The sequence below is a fragment of the Buteo buteo genome, chromosome 2 (genome assembly GCF_964188355.1).
Source record: "Buteo buteo chromosome 2, bButBut1.hap1.1, whole genome shotgun sequence".
Classification (NCBI taxonomy): Eukaryota; Metazoa; Chordata; class Aves; order Accipitriformes; family Accipitridae; genus Buteo; species Buteo buteo.
The window spans coordinates 76,909,900-76,932,761 of NC_134172.1; the positions used below are offsets into that span (position 1 = coordinate 76,909,900).

At 38.2% G+C, this 22,862-nt stretch overlaps 2 protein-coding genes across 6 annotated transcripts in view; both read right to left on the reverse strand.

Annotated features, from left to right (window-relative positions):
• Positions 1-61: 61 nt before the first annotated feature.
• TCFL5 (transcription factor like 5) lies at positions 62-6,304 on the reverse strand. Of its 2 annotated transcripts, XM_075020699.1 has the most exons (7): positions 6,023-6,304; positions 5,027-5,762; positions 4,132-4,318; positions 3,331-3,490; positions 2,488-2,734; positions 1,930-2,071; positions 62-1,206 (listed from the first exon to the last, which is right to left on the reverse strand). In XM_075020699.1, the coding sequence occupies exons 2-7, from the start codon at positions 5,758-5,760 to the stop codon at positions 1,087-1,089; spliced, it is 1,590 nt and encodes a 529-aa protein (XP_074876800.1). In that variant the 5' UTR covers positions 5,761-5,762; positions 6,023-6,304; the 3' UTR covers positions 62-1,086. The 2 variants fall into 2 exon arrangements, with proteins under 2 accessions (XP_074876800.1, XP_074876809.1); XM_075020708.1 differs by lacking the exon at positions 6,023-6,304 and having other exon boundaries at positions 2,488-2,731; positions 5,027-5,947.
• Positions 6,305-8,999: 2,695 nt separating this feature from the next.
• The window catches only part of DIDO1 (death inducer-obliterator 1), a 56,341-nt gene continuing 42,478 nt past the window's right edge, over positions 9,000-22,862 (reverse strand). For all 4 annotated transcript variants that reach the window (XM_075020745.1, XM_075020734.1, XM_075020727.1 and 1 more), the window contains exons 15-17: positions 22,387-22,476; positions 21,518-21,713; positions 9,000-14,177 (exon numbers count right to left, since the gene is read on the reverse strand). In XM_075020745.1, coding sequence (XP_074876846.1) covers positions 10,783-14,177; positions 21,518-21,713; positions 22,387-22,476 — 3,681 coding nt within the window. In that variant the 3' untranslated portion in view covers positions 9,000-10,782. The remainder of the gene's footprint in view (positions 14,178-21,517; positions 21,714-22,386; positions 22,477-22,862) is intronic.

Genomic DNA, 22,862 nt, shown 5'->3' on the forward strand with positions numbered 1-22,862 from the left:
CTCTTCTAAAGTCCAGCCAAAAACACCTGTATGAACTGTTGTAAAAATAAAAGGAGATTTTTTTTTTTAACCTTTTTTTTGTGATGTCGTAAGTGTCATTATACACATCAAATTAACTCAGCTGAACTCCATTTTCCAGAACTGGTTGTACTAGGATTGTTTGGAAATAAATTGCTGCAAAATTGTCCATATCCGTGATTTAAAACAGTATTTATTTTGGGAGACCTTTTTATACTTTAAAACCTGCTAGCATCATCTATTTTTAAAAATTATTAAAACCATTCTCAGCTCACACTATTCTATTTCTGCCCTATATGCTAAAGCCTATGAACAAAGGAGTCATATTTATCTTTAAATAGGAAAATAGTTTGTGCATTTAAATAATCTGTTTACAATATGCCAGTCTTAGACTGAAGTAACAATACAAGAACCTGTTGGACAGTTGTGTGCAAGGCATTAACAATAGTACTGTATTTAAAAAAAAGTGCTAACACCATAGTATTCCTCTTTGGGGCCAAGTATGTTAAAATATTATGGCAAATGTAAACATAATATCAGCACAGTTTAGAAACTATGCACTTACTCAATTAACCAATATAACCTTTAAATTTTTAATGGAAAAAATGGGCATTATAATATGGTAACTGTAATTTCTTTTTACACTTGAAGAGTACATTTGCATCTAGTCATTAAAGTAACAGGACAGACTGATGTTCTACAACTATTCCTAACTGTACTGGATCATCTTTGGAAACAAACAAAAAAACCCAACCCAAAAAAAACCCAAAGCAGAATGACAAACAGAAAAAGAACAGATTTTTTATAACTAAAGGGGAAAAAGTACTTAGCTGTCATGACATTTTCTTGTAGCTTCTGGTCCCAAAGCCACTTCAACAGAGCACTGATTTCTATTGCTGGTAGTTAACTTTCATTTCCATTTTGAATAAAGAATGTTTTCTTTAAAGCTCTATTTATACATTTTTTACAAGTTATATTTTGCAATTCATATTCAGCATGTAAACGGAGAAAATAAAATAGTTTGGGCCATTGTTAGCCACACTTGTCATACAATTCAAGGTGGTCAGTTCAGACTACTTGGTCTCCATAGCCATGCTTGTTTTCCTGCACTGGGCATGTTACAAATGAGTCTGATCTTGCTATTTTTAGTCTCCTGCCTGTTTCACCACAGAACACACTCTCAAATTCCTAAAAATCAAAATACAAAAAACAAATAACAATTATGTTTAATGTAGATATTTACTCAAGATGTATGTTTTTGTTTCACTAGTGTCTTGGGGAGAAAAAAACCCAAACCTTTAACAGGAAGTGCTGAGGGGCCATACCAGTATCTAGACAAGCAGGTTTTCCTATACACATTCCATCTACTATCTTAAAATACTTAGCACAGCCAGAATTACTCTGGGGCTGCAATTACTGGTGTGGTAGCACAGGAGCTGCTTATAGGGCACACAACCCTTTACTACTCTCATGCACTTTGAGCTAGTGTGGGTAGGTAGCTCTCAATCCCATCACTTAACTACTAGTTCATGAAAACTAACTAGAAGACAACTCTGTGAAACAGGTGGGAAATAGAGAAAATTAAGGCTAAAGGGAGGAATGATTGAAGGCAACGGCAATTCTACATTGTCCACATAGCCCAATTCCTGACCATGATACTAACAACAACAACAAAAAAAAATTAAAACCTGATTTGAAAACCCTGACTGAGGACAGCCTACAATTTCATATTACTGAACTGAACCAGCTATTAGAAAATAAATAAATAAATTTAAAGGAAGGTCCAATGGTACAGTGGTCCTTCACAAACAGCATCATGCAGAAGCATTCCATGTACTTTTAGCTATGTTATGATAGCTTTAAAACATTTCACATTTTTATCAAGAACAAAAATGAAATTAGATTTAAAACCTGTTTCAGAGAATCACCATGCCTTTCCCGAATGTACTTCAGAAATGCAGTTGTCCATTGTAAAGTTGTTGCCTTATCAGTATCAACAGTACAGAATGGAACCAGAAGATTCAGCTCATCACAACAAATCCGGATTCTGCGCCTAGAGGCAAATACAAAAGGTTATCATCTCAACTGGTGGGTGAAAAGGAAGGAAAAAAAATGTTAAAAGGAAGCCTACTCACATGCACTACAAGCCATGGACTTTGGGGACTGCTTTGTATTTGTATATTGTTCATGTTATACAAAAGTTACCTTATCTTTATAGAATTAGTTACATGTCTTGAAATCTCTTTTTGTTTGTTTATAGAGTAAAAAAACAACAAAGATGACCACAATGAAACATACATATTTTTTGCCCCTAACAAACACCAAACCCTCACCACCTGAACTGCTTTTTCTTGTACGTAAAACAAAATATGTCAAATTTATGTTTTACTCTGGATAATGACAGGAGCATTACAGTATCAGTATTTTAGGCTTCAAAAGCTTTGTACTGCCCCTCTTCATAGAAATTACCTTCTGTCTCTCTCCATGCGGTTATGTCTTTCTCTTCGCTGAGCGATTCCATCCTGTGTACCACTTTGCACCTGCATACTTGAATTTGACTGTGCTGACTGCCAGCGACCCTGGGCAGATGCAGTACTCTGGCTATCATCACGCATATTTTGAATTTCACCAAGAGGTTTGCGATCTGTGTTTGGATCCAATGGGCTTATTCGGCTGCAACTTCTTCTGTTTATTGCTTGCTTGCATAAGGTATCTTCTTGGAAAAACAAAGAAGAAAAGAAGAACCTATTCATAACCTCCCACTAATCACTGCAAATACTGATCATGGAAAATTTTTTTTGTTGCTTTCTTTATGTGGAATCTTTGAAGCTTTATTGCCAACCATAGCAATGCGTGTCCTTCGGAAGCCCTAAGGCACTGTTGGCTGTTACAAAATCCATGTAGCTTCTATTTTCTCAGAGAACACATTGAGATCATGCCTGCCTTTTGATAAGCATTTGAGGGAGCCCTTTAAAATGTTCTTCAGTTTGATACTGACTGGATCTGCTATATCAACTTTGGGGTCAAAAAGTGTAGAAACCAGTTCTTACTCTAAGCCCACATTTTCAAAGATACTTTGCAACCTGAGGTTTTCTCATTTCAAGCTAGAAGTGCTAAACAATTTTGAAAGTACAGCTAAACTCATATGTGTTGAACTTTTTTGAAGAAATCTAGTCCCCTATCTCAGACATAAAAACCACACCTCATATGATTCACTAAAATTATATTCATTCTAGAAAACACACAAATTCAGAAAAAAATTGTAGGATTTGAAGGCCAAGAGAAAGCTAAGTAAAAAGATAAAAGGTTTACCTCCAACTTTAATCCAAACTTCCTCAGGCAAAGCTTTATTCATAGCATCTACTGTCTGTTTTGTGGATTCAGTTTCCTGATAACAGAAAGACAATGTCTTGGGTATCCCAAGGTCTTGATGTTTGGCAGCTTCCAAAACAGTGCAAGATGTTCCAGAGGCCTGTGAAAACCAAAAAGGAAATACTTAGAGGACTATATACATTAAAAAAAGAGACTATTTTGGTATCTTCATGTTAACTTGTTAAGTTTCAGCCCTGTGATTCAATGTGCTGTATCACAATAAATCCCAATTACTTCTGTGCACAACCATGGGATTTTGACAGACTGATGAATCTTCTGGGGATACCTCTAACATTTCCAAGTGTCATGCTATCACTCTTGCTTCAGAGGTTACTGCAGGTTTGCGGCGGGGGGGGGGGGGGGGGGGGGGAGATCTTCATCAAAATTAATTAGGAAAAAAGGAACCACAGAAAATGGTACTAAGTGTCTCCTTCTTGTCTTGCATAGATGAAGCTGATGATACACTGAAAAACTCAAGGAACAAAATCTTTCTAGTAAGAAATACTGATCATTACCTGGATTATTACCTGCACATTATTACAAATGCCACACAACTGATTTGAGTATTTTTGATGGTCTAAAAGATTAAGAATAAATTGCATTACAGATCATTCTGATCATCCCCACTCAAACCAAGTCACGCTTTAATGCAAACCTTTAAAATTATACTACACCTAAGAGGTGAACATTATTAGCATTTGAAATTAGCCGAGTACAACTAGTGGTGAATACATTATCTACCTGTGCCTGTGAAGGATTAGCACTTCCAGCAGTAGAACATGCATTCATAGTAAATAATGGGTATGTGAACTGTAAAGAAGGGGGGGCAGGTGCAGTCTTATTTTTCCCTAATGCAGCACACTTGTTTTCTTGCTGATGAAGAGGAACACCTATCAGTTCTGACGGCTGTCGAATCAACGTTACTAAACTTAAAAAACAAACAAACAAACAAACAAAAACAACAAAAAACAACACAGAAAACATAACAGACTGAATACTTGAAAATGAGTGCAGAAAAATTTACAGCTACACATAATTCTAGTAATTATCACCAAGAAAGCACTTTCATTTACTGTAAATGGAAATCACTGTTATTGCCATATTGCCTACTCCAGGGACAAAAAAAAAATCAGCTAAGAAGGCATTTTATTCTGTGCAGTAACAGTTCAGCTTTACGCCTCAATAAAATGTTTTATCAGCATGCTAATAGTTACAAGGCTGGACTGTAAAACAGTATTTTTGCTCAAAGTTTGCCCCATACTCAGGCCTCCACATTATAACAGTAATCAATTGCTCTTAATATTTTATTATGATCAATCAAAAGTCTACTTTGCCTTTAGCAAGTTGCATGTTAAAACTAGGTAATGTTCTTCTCTCACCTTTATTTACATCACGATATCAAGAATAAAGTTGTAAAGTAATTAATTTTTTAACTACATGCTGTACCATTTATGCACTATACAGAAGGGCCTAATCTGAGGTCAGTGGAGTTGCAGCCATGTTCAAAAAAAAGCCCAACCCCTCATTCTCATCTATTAAAAAAAGTACTGTTCAGAGGTTTCCTTTAGAAAATCAGTTTTGAACTATACGATGATACATAATTTAACAATATAAACTAAAATTAATTGCAACACACTTGTTAAGAGTTACTCCAGATTCTTGGGGTTCTTGACATCTGGGGTTTTCTGTCTGGATGCTGTTGAATCTGTCTTCCAACCGAACTCTGACTGCAGATTTAGATCTAGGCTCTGGTGCCAGTGCCGAATTTTCAACAAGTATGTTTTCTTTATTCATCCCAGCAAAATTTTCACCATATTTAACTTTTACTAAACTGCGTCCTGGGACTTCTGCAGAGCTACTGTTAGGCGTTTTATCTGTTTGGTTCAAAGGGAGGTTAGACTCGCTAAGTAACATCATTCTGAGCTCCTGAAAGTCAGTGTAGCCCAAATGTGGGTTTGAACTTAGCGAACTGCTGTCAGAAGGTAACCCTGACTGACAGGTAACTGGGTAAACTGACTGGTTCCTAGAGCAGTTTGATGAACTCCCCTCCTGACTGGTGTACAATGAGGTTTGGTGCAGAGGGGGGTCTGCAGAATTACCAGGCGAGGAGAAAGAATGGAGCCTAGCTTCCACTTCACCTTCACTAGCTTGTGCCTCCATATGTGAGTAAAGTATGTGCTGCAGCTGGGTATACTCAATTTCCATCATCTCCACCAGGCTGACGTCCGTGGTGGCGAAGCTAAGATTTTGCTCACCAAGGGAAACTTCACTTGAGCCTCCAGGTCCAACAGCAACCGGAGCAGGATCAGGAACACTAGCTGTGCTTTGAGGAATAGAGGTCTGAGGCTCCTCTGGGGCTGATCCTGACATGACTACAGTAAACCTAATCAGTTACCAATGTCTCTTTCAACAGTAACCGCAAAACCTTCAAGAATTATCAGTACTACCCAATTAAAAAAGGCAAAAAAGTTGCACTTAATACTGATTCCGTACCACCGTGAAGTAACAAAGCAAGGGGCAAGCTCCTGAGAGCGAGGTACCAGACAGTCTAACCACGTCTCCCCCCCTCCGAGCCCCAGTAACACCCTCCCTCCCACTCCGACACAGCTGCTCACAAAAAAAGGGGTTTCACCTGCCAACACCCGGCCTCGGGAGGGAAGCTCTAGGTACTCTGCTGCCTAAGACTCCCTCAGAGGAGCCCCCATGGGCCGAAGGCGGAGGGACGAGCCCCGGCTGAAGAGAAGCTGGGGGGGGGGGGACCGGCCCCACCTCTGCCCACAGCGAGCCCGCGGGCGGACGATGCCCTCGGCCGCCAAGGGGAGGACGAAGAAGAGGAGGGGAACCCACCACCACCCCTCAGCCCGCCCTAACGCCGAGGCACAGCGCCCAAACCTTCCCCCGATCGGACCGGACCGCACCGGACCGGACCGGACCGCACCGGACCGGACCGGACCGGACCGGCCGCGCTCCGCTCCCCGCGCGCCTCCGCCAACCGCCGCGCGCAACCGCCGCGCGCAACCGCCGCCCGCCCAACGGCCGCGCGCTTGCGCCCTTCCCCGCCCCGCCCTTCCCCTCAGGCGGCGGCTCCGTCCCGGGCCCCGGCTGTGAGGGGAGTTCGGCCGGGGAAAGGGCTCGGCGTCGCGTCGCGATAGGTAGCCGGCCCTCCTTCCCTTGGGGGTTTTTTGTATTTTGTCCGGTTGGGGGCTGTGGAAGAGCGGCGAGGTGGGGTGGCGGAGCCCGGTCCGTGAGGAAACGGCCGGGGGGAACTGCCAAGAGCGGGGAAAGGCTCCCCGAAACTCACCGTCTTCCCGAAACTCGCCATCTCCCCGAAACTCGCCGTCTCCCATCCTCGGGCGAAGCCTCCCCGTTGTAAATGTGAACGCAGCAAGGCTTTTTTTTCAGGCCCAGCCGTTAAATAGGAAGGCGGCACTGCTTTTCCACGTAAGGCTTGCTGGATAAACACACACACGACAGGAATTCTTTTCACCAACACAAGGCTTAGGAACAGGTCAGCCCCCAGCCTGTCTTTACTGCAAGTTGTCTTCTTGTCTTTACTACGAGTTACCTCAACAGCAGGGCAGTAGAGCTCAGCCGTTCAGGAGCACAAGACCTGGTGAATGGCAGCGGGCGTGTGGTCTAAATCACTCCTAGTATTTTGAAAATCCTCCCCAAACCCACTTCGGACAGGACTCTCAAGTCCCGACAGATGACACCTCATGCCCGTCCCAGTTTTGCTGTGATCCAGGCACCGTTTGGTACTTTCACCTACTAGTTGTTACCAGCCACCAATAGCACAGATAGTACAAAGGAAAATTGTTAAGACAGAAAAAAAAGCCACAATGGTTTGAAATTAACACTTCTGTTTTGTTTCAGTGTTGCAGGATAAAGGCTTTTCCCTGTCTGTTCTTGGTTTTTTTTCCCCCACCAAGAATCCTGCTGTGAAGCACTGGAGGCAGGAGGCTACATCCAATACACAGCTACAGTGGAGTCCGTAGCCCTGGGTTTCCTATTGTAAGATTAAGCTACTAAATTTTAAACACTTTAGTAGTTTGCCAGTGTTTAAAACCTGTTCTTTGATAGAAAGTTAATCCAAAGCCCCTTAAAAAAATACAGTTTTTCTGGACTTGTAAAGTGGTATTATCACATGTTTGCATGAAAATGAGCTTGGATGCTAGGTCTTCCGCTCAGAGACCATCTGAATGCATCCACACAGAATCACTCTCTCCACAAACAGGCATCTCACGATCATGAGCAGTTTGTTTGTAGGTCTCTATTACGTATCTGCTACTGGTTATGCATTTTAGTATTAAAACCAGATGCCTATTACAAAGATGCATTCTAGAAACAAGCCAGAGCGTGAAAGGCACAAAAAAAATGCTACTCTAGCTCATAAACAGAAAACAATAATAAAAAAATGTCAATGCTTTATGAAATCTTCATTCCCTTCAGGAGGTTAAAAAAATAAAATCTGTTTACTGCATTCTTTAATGATGTGCATGTTCACTCAAGGTAGCATGCACAGACATTTTCCATGTCGAAGTGTGCCATATTATATGAGGTGTAGCCAAAGTCTGAAAGTTACACTGGTGACTTTCCTCTAGAAACAAAAGCAGAAATTTTAAAAGCGGGTTTGTGCACATTGGAGTCAATACACACTTCCCTCCTCCTCTAATCCTTCTGCATGCTCTCCTTCAGAATGCAAAACGGAATATTACAGTCTTTTATAGATGTAATATTCTTTCTGCTTATATTGTTCTAGACCTTTCAGAGGCTTTTACATAAAAAATTGGAAAGTTAATTCAGCTTAGTACAAACATAGATAAATGCTCAAAATAGTAGGTTGTTTCATGTTAATCAGAAGTTTGAACAAAGCCAGAGAATTGTTTATTTTTCTCATTCTTGCAATGCATGATAACAATTCAGTACCATTTTTAGTCTCTAAATGGAGTTAAATTGTTATGATCTTTTCAGCTTAGCTTTTACTGTCTGCTGCAGCGTAGAACACAGGAACCTTGCTACAAAATCCAAGTCCAGGTCATAATAAACTATATAAAGCTGTGGTTTAAAAAAATAAGTCATTAGTGTCTGTCTGTTTGCTGTTGGGTTTTTTTGCCACAACCTCTGTGGGAGGATGCATTTACTGTTCCTAAATCGTGATCAGATTCCCCAAACTGATCTGTGATAAAGGAGTGTTTCCTAGAAGATGAAAACCCGCACATCTATTTCGTAACAACGTGAAGTCAAGGAATTCATAAGTGGTGTGAACTGAGTTTTTCTTAAGTTCAAAGCTGACCTAAATTAATTAATATTTTCTCTTTTCTTTAGGTTGGTTTTTTTTTTGGTGTAAAATCTACAAACTTCCTAATTCAAATAAAAAAAGCCCTTCAGAATAAATTAGGGGATGTTTTAGAACTGAGAGAAAAATGATAAGCACAGATTTTCATATGCTTTTTAGAATGCCTACAATGAAACATCGATGGGTAGTGATGTCCTGCAAAACATCTTCTTTTGTTAAACAATGAGGAAGTGAAAGCTGTGTGTCATCAGACTCTTGTGGTTTGTTCAGATGTAGCAATATTTAAAAAATAATATACACATACAGGTTTAAGAAATGGACAACAGTTCTCTGTAGATGTTTATTCTACTTACAGTAACAAAAACCTGTGAAGTCCCATATTTTAATGTACAGTGATATATTTTGCCATATAAAATACAATTTACAGAAATTTCTATCAAGTAAACCTAAACAAACACACTTACTTTTTGCATACTTTTATGTATGTCTTTAAATTAGAAACATCTCATTAAGAAAAAAATCTTACACCATAGTAGATGTTTGCATTTAATACCACCTCTCTGCATTTTAACATTTTGTCTACAGGTTCAGAATACAGATGACCATTTCAACCAGCAAATCCTTGATGTGTAAGGACTTCAAAGATGCACCAATAGGAACTGTAAAATCTGTAGTGAGATACATGGCATACATGCTACTTGTAATGTAGTCTTCAAGATGCAAATGTTCATAGGAATCTAATTTTACATTTCCAAAACTCTTTTATAAAAATATGAAAATATTTACCCAACTGTTAATTTACACAGTCAAACACATTAGCGGGGTTTTATTTCATACTTTAGAATTACGTACTTGAAGAATACATGAAAAGTAGCGATGTAATGTATTTCACAGTGAAAAACTTCCCTCTTGAAACACAACATGAAGTACCACCACTCTTCTTTTCAAGCTTAATGCAGTTATACCTTTTTCAGTGGAAAGTTTTATGTACACTACCAGACTAAGTAGGGTCTAACAAAAAAACAGTGACACTTTTTTTTCCAGGAGCAGAACACTTTTTGAATGAAAAATACAATGAAATGGGGACATTTCTTAAGTCTATGGCAAAATTCTGCAAAAACAAAACACAACAAAGCCAAAAAAATGCTCCACTAAATCAATTCAATTGAAGTAACAGATTTAGTGGCCTATTTAACCAACTTCTTCTTTCCTTTGGTATACCAATTCATTTATAGTCTTAGCCTTTTTCAAATAAATGTCTGATGTTTTTATAAGTTTTGCTGGTTATAAAGGTGCTACTCTTGTCTGTTCTTTAATTACAGGTTTGTAAAAATGCAACATTTAAAACCCCTCAGCCTCGTGAAAAAACTGAGTACGACTAGTATCTTTGCTGTACACTTAACAGATGGATTCCAAAACACAAAATATCTGTATATAAAAAGGAAGATAGTGCACTTTAAGCTTATAACATTCCATTTTTCAAATCCTCCATCAGTCACAAGTAATTATTAACACTGTTCTTCTGCAGCCTTTTCCTAAATACACACGACTCTTCCGTTGTAAAATAAACAAGATGGCAACGTTGGACTCCTTTTTTTTAAAGCGTGTGCTGTAGGAACAACTTTGACACCAAAATATCACGTAAATGAGATGTAAAGTATGGCTCCTAAGGTCTGGATTAAATTCTCTTATAAAATTACAATTCAAGTTACTGGAAAACATAACTTTATAATCTTAAAAAGCAATATGCTCTTCTTAGACTTTTTCCATTTCTGTACTGTAAATGGAAATTTTAAGATAAAGATGCAAGTAGAAAAACAAAATTTCAGTACAGGTAACGCTGTGAATTTTTATAAGAAAAACATTATGCACAAAATGCAGCAAGTGAAAGTCCAGTATGTTCTTGCCTTTTATCTCTTTGAGTATTTTCATTCACAGTTGTTCAAAAATTGCTAATTTATCAGTACATTTTGTAAGGCTAGTTTTACAACAGCATTTTTGTAAAGGTGGGAATATACAGTATATACAGAAGATGCTGACTCAGTCCTTGCTGTCTTGTAAAATTCTGTCATTTATGGGAAATATCAATCATACTTCTATGACTGATTAGTGGAAGATGAAGCTTCTGTTTCTGTTGGTTTCTGAGTTTCCTTCGGTGTTTCTGGCTTCATCTCTTTACCGATTTCCCTACTCTTACTCCGGTCTTTGCGATCTTTTCCTCTTTCTCTTTCACGATCTCTCTCTCTCTCTCGATCTCTTTCTTTTTCCCTGCTTCGATCCCGGTCCCTGTCTTTCTCTCTGTCACGATCTCTGTCTCTGCTTCTTGATCGGTCCCTATCGCGTCTCCTGTAGGATTCTCTCTCTCTGGTTCTTGCTCTCTCTCGGTCTCTGTTTCTTTCCCATTCTTTAGACCTCTCTGAATCCTTCTCTCTATCTTTGTTTTGGCTTCTGTCTCTATTTTTATCCCATTCCTTGTCTCTGTGTCTCTCCCAGTCCCTGTCTCTATTCCAGTTTCTGCCACGGTCTCTTTCCCAAGGTCTGCCGTGTTCTCGATCCCTTCGTCTTTCCTCAAAGGGTCTACCTTGTCGATTATCTGCTTGCTGAGGCTCTGGCTGATCTAAAACCTTGTCTTTATTTCCTCCCTCATACCTCTCTCTCTGTCTCCCTTCAAATGTCTGGCCTCTAAATTCAGGATTTTTGCCTTCTCGGAATTCAGATGCTGACCACTGTCCTTCCGACTCAGATCCTTGTCCAGAAATATTGGAAAGAGATGCAGATGGTCCAGCTTCCTCCCACATCTCTTTTCTGTGGGGTGGTGGATGGCTTGGAAGGTCCAGGAGCGGTCTTGGGGTTGGCTTCATACCTTGTGGTGACTGACCTTGGAAATGAAATCTAGAAGGAGGAGGTTCATTTTCTTCTGGAAACAGTGCAGGTGTGGCTCCTCTTGGTCCTCCAAACTGAAGCGGCGCTGGACCTCTCTGGTTGGCAAATCTGGGTGGTGGACTCCCTCTCCGTTCTTCAAATGGCTGTGGCAAAAGTCCTCTTGGACCAGGTATATGATTTGGAGCTGGACCTCTCTGCCCTTCAAATTGATTTGGGTGAGGCCCTCTTGGTCCCCCAAAATGACTCGGGGCTGGACCTCTTGGCCCTGCAAACTGAGGGCCTCCTCTCTGTCCTTTAAACTGAGCTGGTGGGGGTCGTCTTTGACCTCCAAAAGGAAAAGGCGAAGGACCTCTGTTTCCCATAAACTGAGGTGGATCTGGTCCTTCGAACTGTCCTGGAGGCCTGATCATTTCATTATATTGGGAGTCTGAGAATTCCCTTTGTTCCATGTGAGGTTCCCTCCGATCTTCAAACTGAGATGGTGACATTCCTCTTGGAACACCATGATAAGAAGGGGTAGGGCCCCTGTTCTCACCAAAAAGAGATGGTGGTCCATGCTGTGTAGAAAATAAGGAAGGAATGGGACCCTTTTGACCTCCAAATCTTCCTGATGGAGGTCCTCTTTGCCCATCATTATTTGGAGAACCATGCTCTTCAGAGAACTGTGGTGCTGGTCCTCTAAAATTAGGTCCATGAGGTCCTCCAGGTGCATTGAGCATCAGTGGTGGTGGAGGCCCTCCCTTCTGCCCAGACAAAGAAAATGGAGGTCCAGCTCGGTTTTCTTCAAAGTGCTGTGGGGAAGGTCCGCCCTCAGTCTGAACTGATGGAGTTTCAGATTGTTCTACAAATTGATGAGACTGAGGATTTCTTTGTTCGTCATATTGCACTGATGAAAGACCCCTCTCTGGTTCAAAGTGACCAGCTACCTTCTCCTGAGAAGTAAACATTGTATTTGAAAAAGAATCCCTTCCCATTACTTCCTTTGACTCATTTGACCATGATACTTTATGCATATCTTGCAAAGACTGACTGTCATTTGATGTGGAGAAATTAGGCTGAAAAGATGTACTTGGAGGTGTTGGAAGCAGCACTTTACGTAAAGGTTTGGATGTAGAAGGTTCTCCAGAAGCTGCTTGACTCACGTTTTCCAAATTAACTTGAACAGTGTTTTCAAATTTGCTATTAGATGCCTCTTTCTGGGATGTCGTAGTAGCCTTTTCACTTGAAACCCAATTATCACCAGTAAAACCAGGCTGAGTAGCAGAAATTAAAGTTTTGTCGTCTTTACCAAGTGAACTCTGCAAAGCATTTGGAAAACTTGCTGGAGCACTTTCTCTTGTGGTTATCTCATTCTGTACCACCTGTGGCTTTATTCGAGCATCAACATTGTCATTAGTCTCTGTCGCCATTCTTCTAGCTTGTCGAGGATCTCTATTCTGCCTTGGGTCACAGCCCTGGTTTAAAACTTGTGCTTGCTGATTTAAAGATGAAGGTAAATCTACTTTTTGTGTAGCTTGCTGGTCCTGATGGAATAATTCAGTCTTTATTAGGGAAGATTTTGGTGGTGGTGACATTAAAGCATCAGACACTGAAAAATGAGCCATTGAAACACCAACAGCTGCTCTTTGTTGTCTGAGGGCTTCTTCTTGTTCCTCTAGTTGTCTTTTCTGTTCTTCTATTTGTTTGTTTAATTCTTCCAACATTTTTTGCTGTTCTACCAAGGATGAGGATGCAGATAGATCAGGCACATATGAAGCAGATGTTTCTGAAGAATTGCTTTTAGTGTCTGTATACATTTTGTTAGGTAAATCATCAACAGTAACTTTTGCTTCTTCCAGTATAGTTTCATCTTCTGGATCGTAGGCCTCATCCTCTAGTTCTGCTGTATTAGATGGCTTTTCCACATTGTATCGTTTTTCACTGTCACCAGTCTGCATTTCAAAAGCTTTCTCTGGACCATATTCTTCTTCAGGATCATATGGTCTGTCATCCTCCTCCTCTTCTATAGCTCTGTCTTTTGACATCTGTCCAAACTGTTGCACAATGGGATCTAACAGAGGAACAGCTGACATTCCTCCATCAGCAGCACCTTGACCTTCCTGATTTGAAGACTGAACAGTTTCGGAATCCTTAGCAAGAGGCTCAAAAGTTTTCTTTTTCCCAAAAAGCGTCTGCAGGATGTGCTCCAGAGGAGTGGCAGTTTTTGAGGATGAAGACTGCGTAGCAGTAACGCTTGCAGAAGCAGCAGTTGAAATGGGTGGTGTTACAGTAGTTGTGGTTCCACTTTTAATTGAGGACAGTATTTTTAATACTGAAGGTGTAACTGCCGAGGTGTCCGGAACGGGAAGTGGGGGTGGAGGTGGAGGAGATCCAGGTGGTGTTGTACTTACGGTTGAATCTCCTGAATAAAGTGTGTATTTCGGAGTTTTCTTCTCCTGCGAAGCAGCTAGTGGCCCTTTAGAGAACAGTGATGTTTCAGTTTCCTCATGTGCTTGAATTCTGCTTCGCTTTTCCTCTATCTTTTCCGTTTCAATGCCAGTGGCAGGACGTTTTCCTTTCTGACAGATAACCAATCCAAGAATTAAATTTGGCCGAGATGACTCAAGACCTGAAAGGAAACACAAAGATTGTATATGTAAAAAACTAATTTTTAATTATCTTTTCAGTAGAAACTTATTATTTTAGATAGTGACAGCTACAAAAGTCAAAAAGATAACAGTTTTTCTAAATTCCATTAGATGACCTATTGGCAATTTTCATTAGCCCATAAGCATATGCATCTAATATTTCTTTACTTTTTATATATATTTGTATATAAGTAAAGAAATGTTTTAATTCCTTCCTTGATATTTTTAATAAAAGATTGCAGCAACAGGTATGATTATTAAAAAGGGTCTCTACAAGTGTTCAAAACCAAAGCAAGTTGTTATATTTTTTGTATTGTTACATCATTTTGTTGTTGTTCAACAACCCCTACCTCTCCCCTGAAAAATCATGTATTTACTTTTAAATAGTTTGCAAATATGTTGTATACACACTGAAAAATGAGAAAACCTGGGCTAAACTTCATAACTGTATTTCTGTTACAATCTGTGCTAAAAGACTACATTGACATTTACACCAGTCTATAAATATTTTGTCTATCTCTAAGTTAAACAAATACCAGTAGTTGCCAAAAAGATAATCTCAAACAAACTGTGTTTGGAAACAGTATTAAAGCTTGTAACCCACTCCCTGTTTGTTTGGTTTTTTCCAGCTAGACATTATTTTAAAACTTGAGAGAAGCAGGCAACCTGGTAACATACCAAACAAGCAAAGGAGAGCTTAAGCAGACACGAGTTTAGCATGTCGGAGAAAGGGACACTGGGTGTGTTTGCTTGCTCTGCAAGAAAATGGTTGGTTGGGTAAGAAACTGGTATTCAGAGGGAAAGGTGACTTTAAACCCTCAGTTGCAGGATTCAGTTTGATGCTGTAAGGCCCTTCTATAAGTAAAAATAAAATTGTGAGTAGAATTACTCCTTTGTGAAAGCTCCAGACTTGAATCCTTGGAGAAGTATATCCAAAAATGACGGGAGAGTTTCTGATAAAGAGGAAAAATAGAAAGGTCTGTAGGTCTGTTTCATGTTATTGTATTTCTTCCTTTTACACGCACAGTTCCCACTGGCACTTGTGGAAGATAAACATGTCCAGAATGAAGGGCAGGGAATAAACCCTTTAACATACAGTTGGTGGCAAATGTAGAAAATCTGTATAAAGAGAGGCTTTTTTAACTTCTGGATCTAATGAGTTTTAAAAGGTCCTCAATTTGAGGACCAGTGTCTTTCCCCTATATGTGCCATTAGTTATTATTTGCATTCAGCTAGGAAGCAGTAATATAGAGACACAAAACAATTTGTAAAATAACAGATAATATTCACTGTGGTTAAATGGTAAGGCAAAGACTCTGACCTACTATTGTTCCTTCTATTCACAATCCTGTAAGTAAGAGTTATATATATATGTAGGTTCCTTGTTCTTATTAAACCAAACCAACTGCTCATTAAGGAAGTTTTTAAATATCTAATTATTAGCACTGAAAACTTTTGATACCAACAAAAAACCCCAAACCCCACAGTTGCAGATACATGCCATTAGCAAACCACATTCACAGGTACATTACTTTGCTGAAACAACTGAATTTGAAGTTTTATGGGGACCTTCTAATGAGAAAATTACATCAGGTGTTTTCCTAAATGTATGTTCACATTTAATAAACTTAACCTTTTCTAAGTTCTTTCACACTGAGAAAACAGTAAGAGTTTAGTGTATTTTTAGCTTAAACATGAAGTTCTGTCAGTGAGAAGATACCATCACTCTTACAGCTTAAGCTAAATTCAGTTAGAACCTACTTAAGTACAAGACGAAAACTTAGCTGAACTGACAGCAAGGGAAAGCCCAAGCATTACAACCAATTAAGTCAAGATTTCCTCTTCAATGAAAGCCTATACTGCAGGAATTATTTGCAGTTTGCTAAATAACACACCAAAACCATAGCCGCTTTATGTTTTAAACTTACTATTTCTCTTCAATACTTGCTATATATTTCATTAAGCAATAACTTTTGTTCACAGAATGTCCCCCTAAATCACCACTTCATATGCTCAAATCTTATCCCATATAAACCTTATTTTCCAAATAATGAACTACAGATAATAAGACAAAGACAGTAATTTTTCAAATAAAATAACTTCAAAGTTTTATGAGATCTCTTGACAACAGGGAAAAAACCCTCCTCTAAAATTCTGTGTTCTTCTGATTATAATGGGTAACAGTCCAGTGAAACTGTTTTCATCACTTAATGAAGAAAACAGCAAAGTCTGGTTACTCCCTAGAAAGAGTCTTTTAAAAAAAAACCAGACAATATTATAATGAAAATTTGAGGCCAATCTAAAATATTTGCTTGAGATTTCCTATCAGGAATGGCTCTCATTACAATTATGTTGAGACACAAGAATAATTACATTTGAGTGAGAGTTTTTGAAAAACAGTTATTCTGTAGAATGCATTCTAGATCCAGAATGGAATTTATACTATTTCACAGTTCAGTGGTCACGTTTTACATAGTTCTGTGGTTAAGAGGGTATTAGACATGCTGTTTTAAATAATCTTTCATTTTTCATAAAATGGAAGAAAATTAAACTGGCTACATTACCAGAACTAAGATTTGCTAATAATTCAGTACACGCACAAATTTGCCTCTTAAAAGGAGGAGGGATGCTGAGATGTACAATGAAAGCCGGCAGGACAGGAACTGAACAAATAATTATTTTCAGTGAATCTAAGATTATTCAAAAAGGACCACATAAATACTTGACTTATCCAAATAGTCATTTGCACCCACAGCTTAAAGCAATTCTAGCAGTTCTGTTCACAATAATTTACTACTTTAAATGAAATGATATTACTATATAAGATCAAGACATAGTTCAAAAGTAAGATAACTGGGGAAAAAAAACATTCACAATTTACAGTCAGAATAGACTCATTAGTTAGAAATGGTTCACTGTGTGTAAATTTGCTTTACATTTTTTCTTTATCAGTATATGAATAACAACTCCACATTTGGTCAGTGTTGACCAGTGCAGAGTATCTCACAAATTGGTCTTCATCCAAAAGCTCCTAGTAGGCATTTGCTGTTCTTCTGTTGTTAACGTTTTGGGTATCTACTTTTATGCAGAGACTTGTGATTTATGCAATTAGTCACAATGACTCTCAAACACTGAATAATTGAAATAAACAGGTTTTAAAAATCCATCAGACAAGATACCTAATAAACAGCAATTACTGAAAAATCAGTTTTGAATCCCTGTAAAAACCAGAGATCAAGTCACTAATTAGAGTAAAATTTTAATACACTTTCAAGACAATGAATTCCAGTAGTAAGTTAATAACATTAGTTATAATCAGTTTAAGTTTAGTGATCATAGAATAAATTCATTAAAATTTTACATTTTGATACTGTAACTTTACACAACTATTAGAAGTCATGCCTAATCTGGCTTCTACATTTACTCCATTCAAAGCAATCAAATACTTAATGCTTCTTTTGAATGGAAAAATACAGCTAGACCAGCATTTCAAAGGTCAGTCCCATTCTATTTCAATATCCATAAATAGGTTAAGTGCCTAATTTTAGATAATAACAAAAATGTTGGCTGCAGTCTCCAACTATTGCTCAACGACTGTCTCTCACAAGCAAGCATTTTAAAAGTGCTGCAAGCTGTGTTGACAGAGTTAGTAGCTTTCAGTGCTAAATTATTTATAAAATAGTTATTATTCTATTATGTATTTGAAGTCCACATGGTGGTTTTATTGAGTTACATCCTGTAACTAAAGCCACTAGAACAGGATATACTAAATATTGGTATTGGATGAATGTTTGTTTTTCTTACCCCTTAATTACATTTTTTCATTACATTAGTTTTACCATATTTATGCATATAATGACCGCATCTTTCCCTATCATCATCAGGTGGTAGGAAGTTACCTGTACAATTAAAGATACATGCCTAATTTCTGTACCTCAATGACCAAACCACAGGAATGGAGTAAGCATACCCATGGTGTACATTTTTAAACTGCAGAGGACCAATACAAGATATTCTTTAAATGTTATCAACACCATTTAAATATTTGTCCCCATTTAATCATGAAAGCAACTGACAACTATGACCAAATTTGTGCACCCTTAATTCAGGGATGTAGATAACTTCCAGCATTTTAACAGTGCTGCACATTAAGGTACCCTTGCTGAGTGCAATGGGCTGGCATAGAAAATAAGGTCCATAATGCTTTATGTTCTTCTACTGCTGCTACCTTTCATAACGATATCTGTTGAGATGAAGACACCTAACTCCATTCAGAGTAGTTAAAATTTTGTTCCATTTGTTGCAGTTCTTAAGAGCATTCTAAACAGCATGAGATTTCATGCCTTCGTACTTGAAGAAGAAACATACTTCCTATTGTAAACTACCAAAAGAGATCTATCAACATTTGTGGAATCCTTTGCTGATATATGGCTGTTTTATTAAAATTCATTTATTTTAACTATACAAGATACTTGCTACGTTCCCAACGTTGCCACTAAATCCCTCAATAAATCACTTTCTGTTGGTAATTAAGTCTGATTATACTATTTTTTACAAAGTGCTTTGAGATCTACAGATGAAAGTGCTAAATAACATTAAATGTGTATGTGAAACAGACAAGTAAATTCACATACAGTAAACCATTGCAAAAAGACAATGCAGAAGAGCCCACTGATACATAAAATCTGGCAATAAATGTCTGAGATGAATTAAGTATAAATCTGGATAACCTTCCATTTTCCTCTGTTTTTAAATCAGCCATGTCAAAGTTTTTTGTAGATCTTGTAGGTACTAGTGCAGTTCAGAAGTCCTCAGTTGTGTTCCAAATCCAGTCCATCAGAAAACAGGAGAAATTCATAATCCATACGTGCCTGATGGAACTGGTTGATACAGCTGGAATATCTTCTAACTAGGATTTCTGGAGTGGCAGGGTTTTATTGTCCTCTCCCTCCTCCCCCCACCCCGAGTCGTATTTATCAAATCATCTTAAGCTATCTAAAGCATAATGCTTTTCGAGTCCTTGCTAAACTCTATTTGAAGGTACACGATTAAATTTAAGGAGACAATGACCACTTTCCATAAAATATTTTTATTGATTGTGAAAGAAAAAAGAGCGGTAAATTCCATCAGATGCCATTAAAAAATATGGATTACATGTCTTTTATGCTGTGGTTTTATACATACACAAACAGAAAAACAGCTTACCTGATTTTTTTGCCCCCCTCCTCCCCCATACCGGATCTGTTTTTAAAATATGAACACAACTTAGCACAACCATGAGGTAAAGGCTGCTACAGAAGTTTCCAAGAAGTGTGAATTGATGGCAGAAGCCTAAGTGGGTCTTCTGTGAAACTGTTATATCATATGGCCTCTCTGCCTTTGGAACCTTGCTTCTATTGCTATCCTTTAATCCACTTTGCCTTCAATTTGAAAACCTGACTCAAAATTTGCCTCCATGAACAACACCTGCAAATGATAACTACATTTCTTCTGAGCAACACCCTCCAGTTTTTAACAACTTCTGCACCTGAAACTCAGCAAAACCAGGCTGATATTACAAATTTCTCTACTAATACTTAGTATGAGTTTGTCTACATTTGCCAACCTCCAAGCTAAGAGTTTCATTTGAAATGAAACCTATAATGGAAAAGAGAAATGGAAAAAAGAAGGCTAGTATTTCCACAGGAATGCAAGTAGGCAACAATTAGGTAAGTGCCTCCCTAAAGCAGGTTATTTACTAGTCCAGCAAAAGACTGCAAACATTTACAGCTGATTCAGTGGCCAATCCCATTCTTGTGTTACTGTCCAGAAAGGAGGGTATTTCTCTTGTTCTGGCTGGAAAAACCAGTCCATGAGTTAAAGACTCTTTGCCTGCATGCCTGTGCCAAAAGTGTTCTGCACTTAGTGTTTTCACTTCTTGGCTATGAAATGGGAACAACAGGTTTTGCCTATCTTTCAAGAATTCAGCAAGTTAAAGACTATGAGGTGCTGAGATTCAACAATTATAGCTATATTGCTATAATTTAGATAGTAATAATCCTGCCTTTTTGGCTATAGCCTAAAAACAATTACCTAGACTGTGCACTGTTCAAGGACAGGTAAGACAGACTTGGGGTGTATGAGAAAAATCTTGTCTGAGGACGCAGAGCAAGCACCCTTTGCAATCCCATGGAGGAAGGGAGAGCATTTAACTAACGATGTATCATTTGTTGTTGTTGTTGAAGTCATATGCCATTAACACATGAAAACCTGTCCCAAACACTGTTGCTCCTGCATATAAGGCCTGAGAATGCTTTATTGAGTTTAGTCCTAAACTTGTATTTGAGTAGAAGAGAATCAGCTTCTCAGAAAGGCCAGCTCCTTGCATGTTTGCTGTTTCATACCTACCGTTTAATATTTTCCAAACCACTGCTGTGACAATGAAGTATTACCTTCGTTGTAACCTGTAGTTCTTCAGCTTCTCAATCTGTTATTTTATACAAAAGCCCAGGTACTTATTTGGAAACTAAGCATATGGACCTCCTCCAGTCTCAGATGAAGACGACTTCAAATTTTGTAATAGAAGGGTGTTTCAGGGCTGAATTCATTCTCAGTTCTTCTGTCACCATGTTCAATGAACAAACATAGAGCAATCTCAAGCCAAACACTACTACTCGTAATTTTATCTAAAAATAGAAGATTGTAATATAACCTGCCTATACCAACCCTAAGGAATGTGGATCCCTTTCCCCACCAACAAACTAATTTTCATAAGTCAGTGATTTGGCTAGAGTTTGCTCCAACTAGAACAAAAAATTTCAAACATCTTGTGCACCATATTGCACATACAGCATAACAATAAGCGTGAGACAGTGACAATGTAGTGAAACCACTATAAATATTACCTTGTCTTCATAGATTTCTTGGCTCCTCTGTGGGCTAAATGTCCTGCTTCATTTAAGTGACAGTAAATGGCTTCTAAGGGCCTAGGTTTTGTGAATTTATGGGTTGCTGAAGATAGGGTGGGGTTTTTTTTGTTGGTTTTTGTTTTGTTTTGTTTTTTTCAGTGTAGTGGCTGTTCCACATACTTGATTTTACAGGTAAACTCATCCTCCTAACAGCATATAAGCATCTTGTTGGAAAGCCTATGTAAATTTCAGACAATTTTATCCGGAACAGAGTTGGATTTCCAATTTTTCCCCTATTTATGTACTTTAAAAATTGGTTTTATATTAAAAAAAATTAATAATGCTTACATTAAACATTCAACAACAACTTGTCTCAGATTGACTTTTGTTTTGTGATTTTACCTAGCATTTAACCTCCCCTGTTTTGTGCTTACCTGGTCCCTCAAAGGGCAAGAGTTTGGAAGGAATTGGGTCCTTAGTACTCAGGGGGATCAGGTAGAGATCCTTGACATGTCTGTTGTTATTAGCTACAACACCAAAACGACCACGACTGCTAAAATAGGAGTAGAGAGAGATATAGGCAACTTCTTCTTCTTCTGTTGCAGGATGGAAACGAATCAAACACAATTCCTGTAATACAAAAGCAAAGTAGAAAAACTCAACCTGCAACATACCAGCAAATAAAATGGTAAAGGGCAAATGCCGGGGTAAAAATAAATTGTACATTTATCACTCCAACTATGTTTTCAAGGCAGTACTCCAGCTTTGAGAGAGTACTGTTGTTCAATTTGTAATATTAAAACAATTAGGTTTGTCATTTTCAGAAATACAAATTACTTGTGTATCTTATATCAAACTAAACATCCGGAGGCTCAAATTAATATGAAAGAAATGGAAAATTCTTAGTTTCATGACTATATCTGCATACTGTGCATCATTTTTTCACTTCTGAAGTGTTTTTAATAGTAAAATCTATTACATTTATATATTAAAGTTCCTTTTCTTTAAAATCTGAATTTCAATCTTCAATACTGAACAGATTATTTATGTTCAATCATAAAAATGAATAAATAGTATGAAGATTTAACTACTATGCGAGAAAGAGAGATATCAAGAGGTTCTGCAGCTCAAACCCATGTTTCTTCAATAAATGAAAAATTTCAAAGGAATAAGTGGTGTCAGTAGTTTTCCAGGTGTGATCTATGTCAGTATTTGCTGGTTACTAATTTATATTATAATAAAGTTGTCGTTTTATATTGCTGCATTTTTCTTCTGGGTTTTGCAAAGGATTTTAAGTGAATACCTTAGAAAGCGAAGATTTGAGTTTGCCAACATAATCCCAGACTGTCTTCGGTGAGATCCTCCCACCAATATGAATTGTATCTGGTAAATCCTAAACAAGAAGTATTACATGGTAGTATGAGAAAAACCAAAAGAGACTAATGATTAAAAGCAGTGCAGGTTGCCCCATCCCAGTAGCCTAGTGGATAATGCACTATTATATTTTAGTAAACTTTCATACATACTCTTCTAACGTCAGACAGGCTATTTCTAAATTTCATGGTGTTTCATTATGGCATGTTACCAAAAGGCTAACAGTACACAGGAAACAGAAAAGGCACTCCCAAAGATAGCAGCAAAATGTCTAATAGTTCTGTATGCCCATTACTGGCTTTGTTTTTATAGGGAAGCTGCTATTTGAAACACAGATTTTCTCCACACTTTCAGTTTCTCAGGAAATGCTGCACTTATGACTAGAAGTCACATGAATTCGAGTGA

What these genes read in the sequence shown, in the direction of transcription:
- TCFL5 (XM_075020699.1), bottom strand. Translation starts at nt 5,760, where the DNA reads ATGTCAGGATCAGCCCCAGAGGAGCCTCAGACCTCTATTCCTCAAAGC. An exon ending in CTAATCCTTCACAGGCACAG is followed by an intron (nt 3,491 to 4,131) that starts GTAGATAATGTA and finishes TGGTTTTCACAG; the next exon opens with GCCTCTGGAACATCTTGCAC. An exon ending in ATGGTGATTCTCTGAAACAG is followed by an intron (nt 1,207 to 1,929) that starts GTTTTAAATCTA and finishes TTTGATTTTTAG; the next exon opens with GAATTTGAGAGTGTGTTCTG.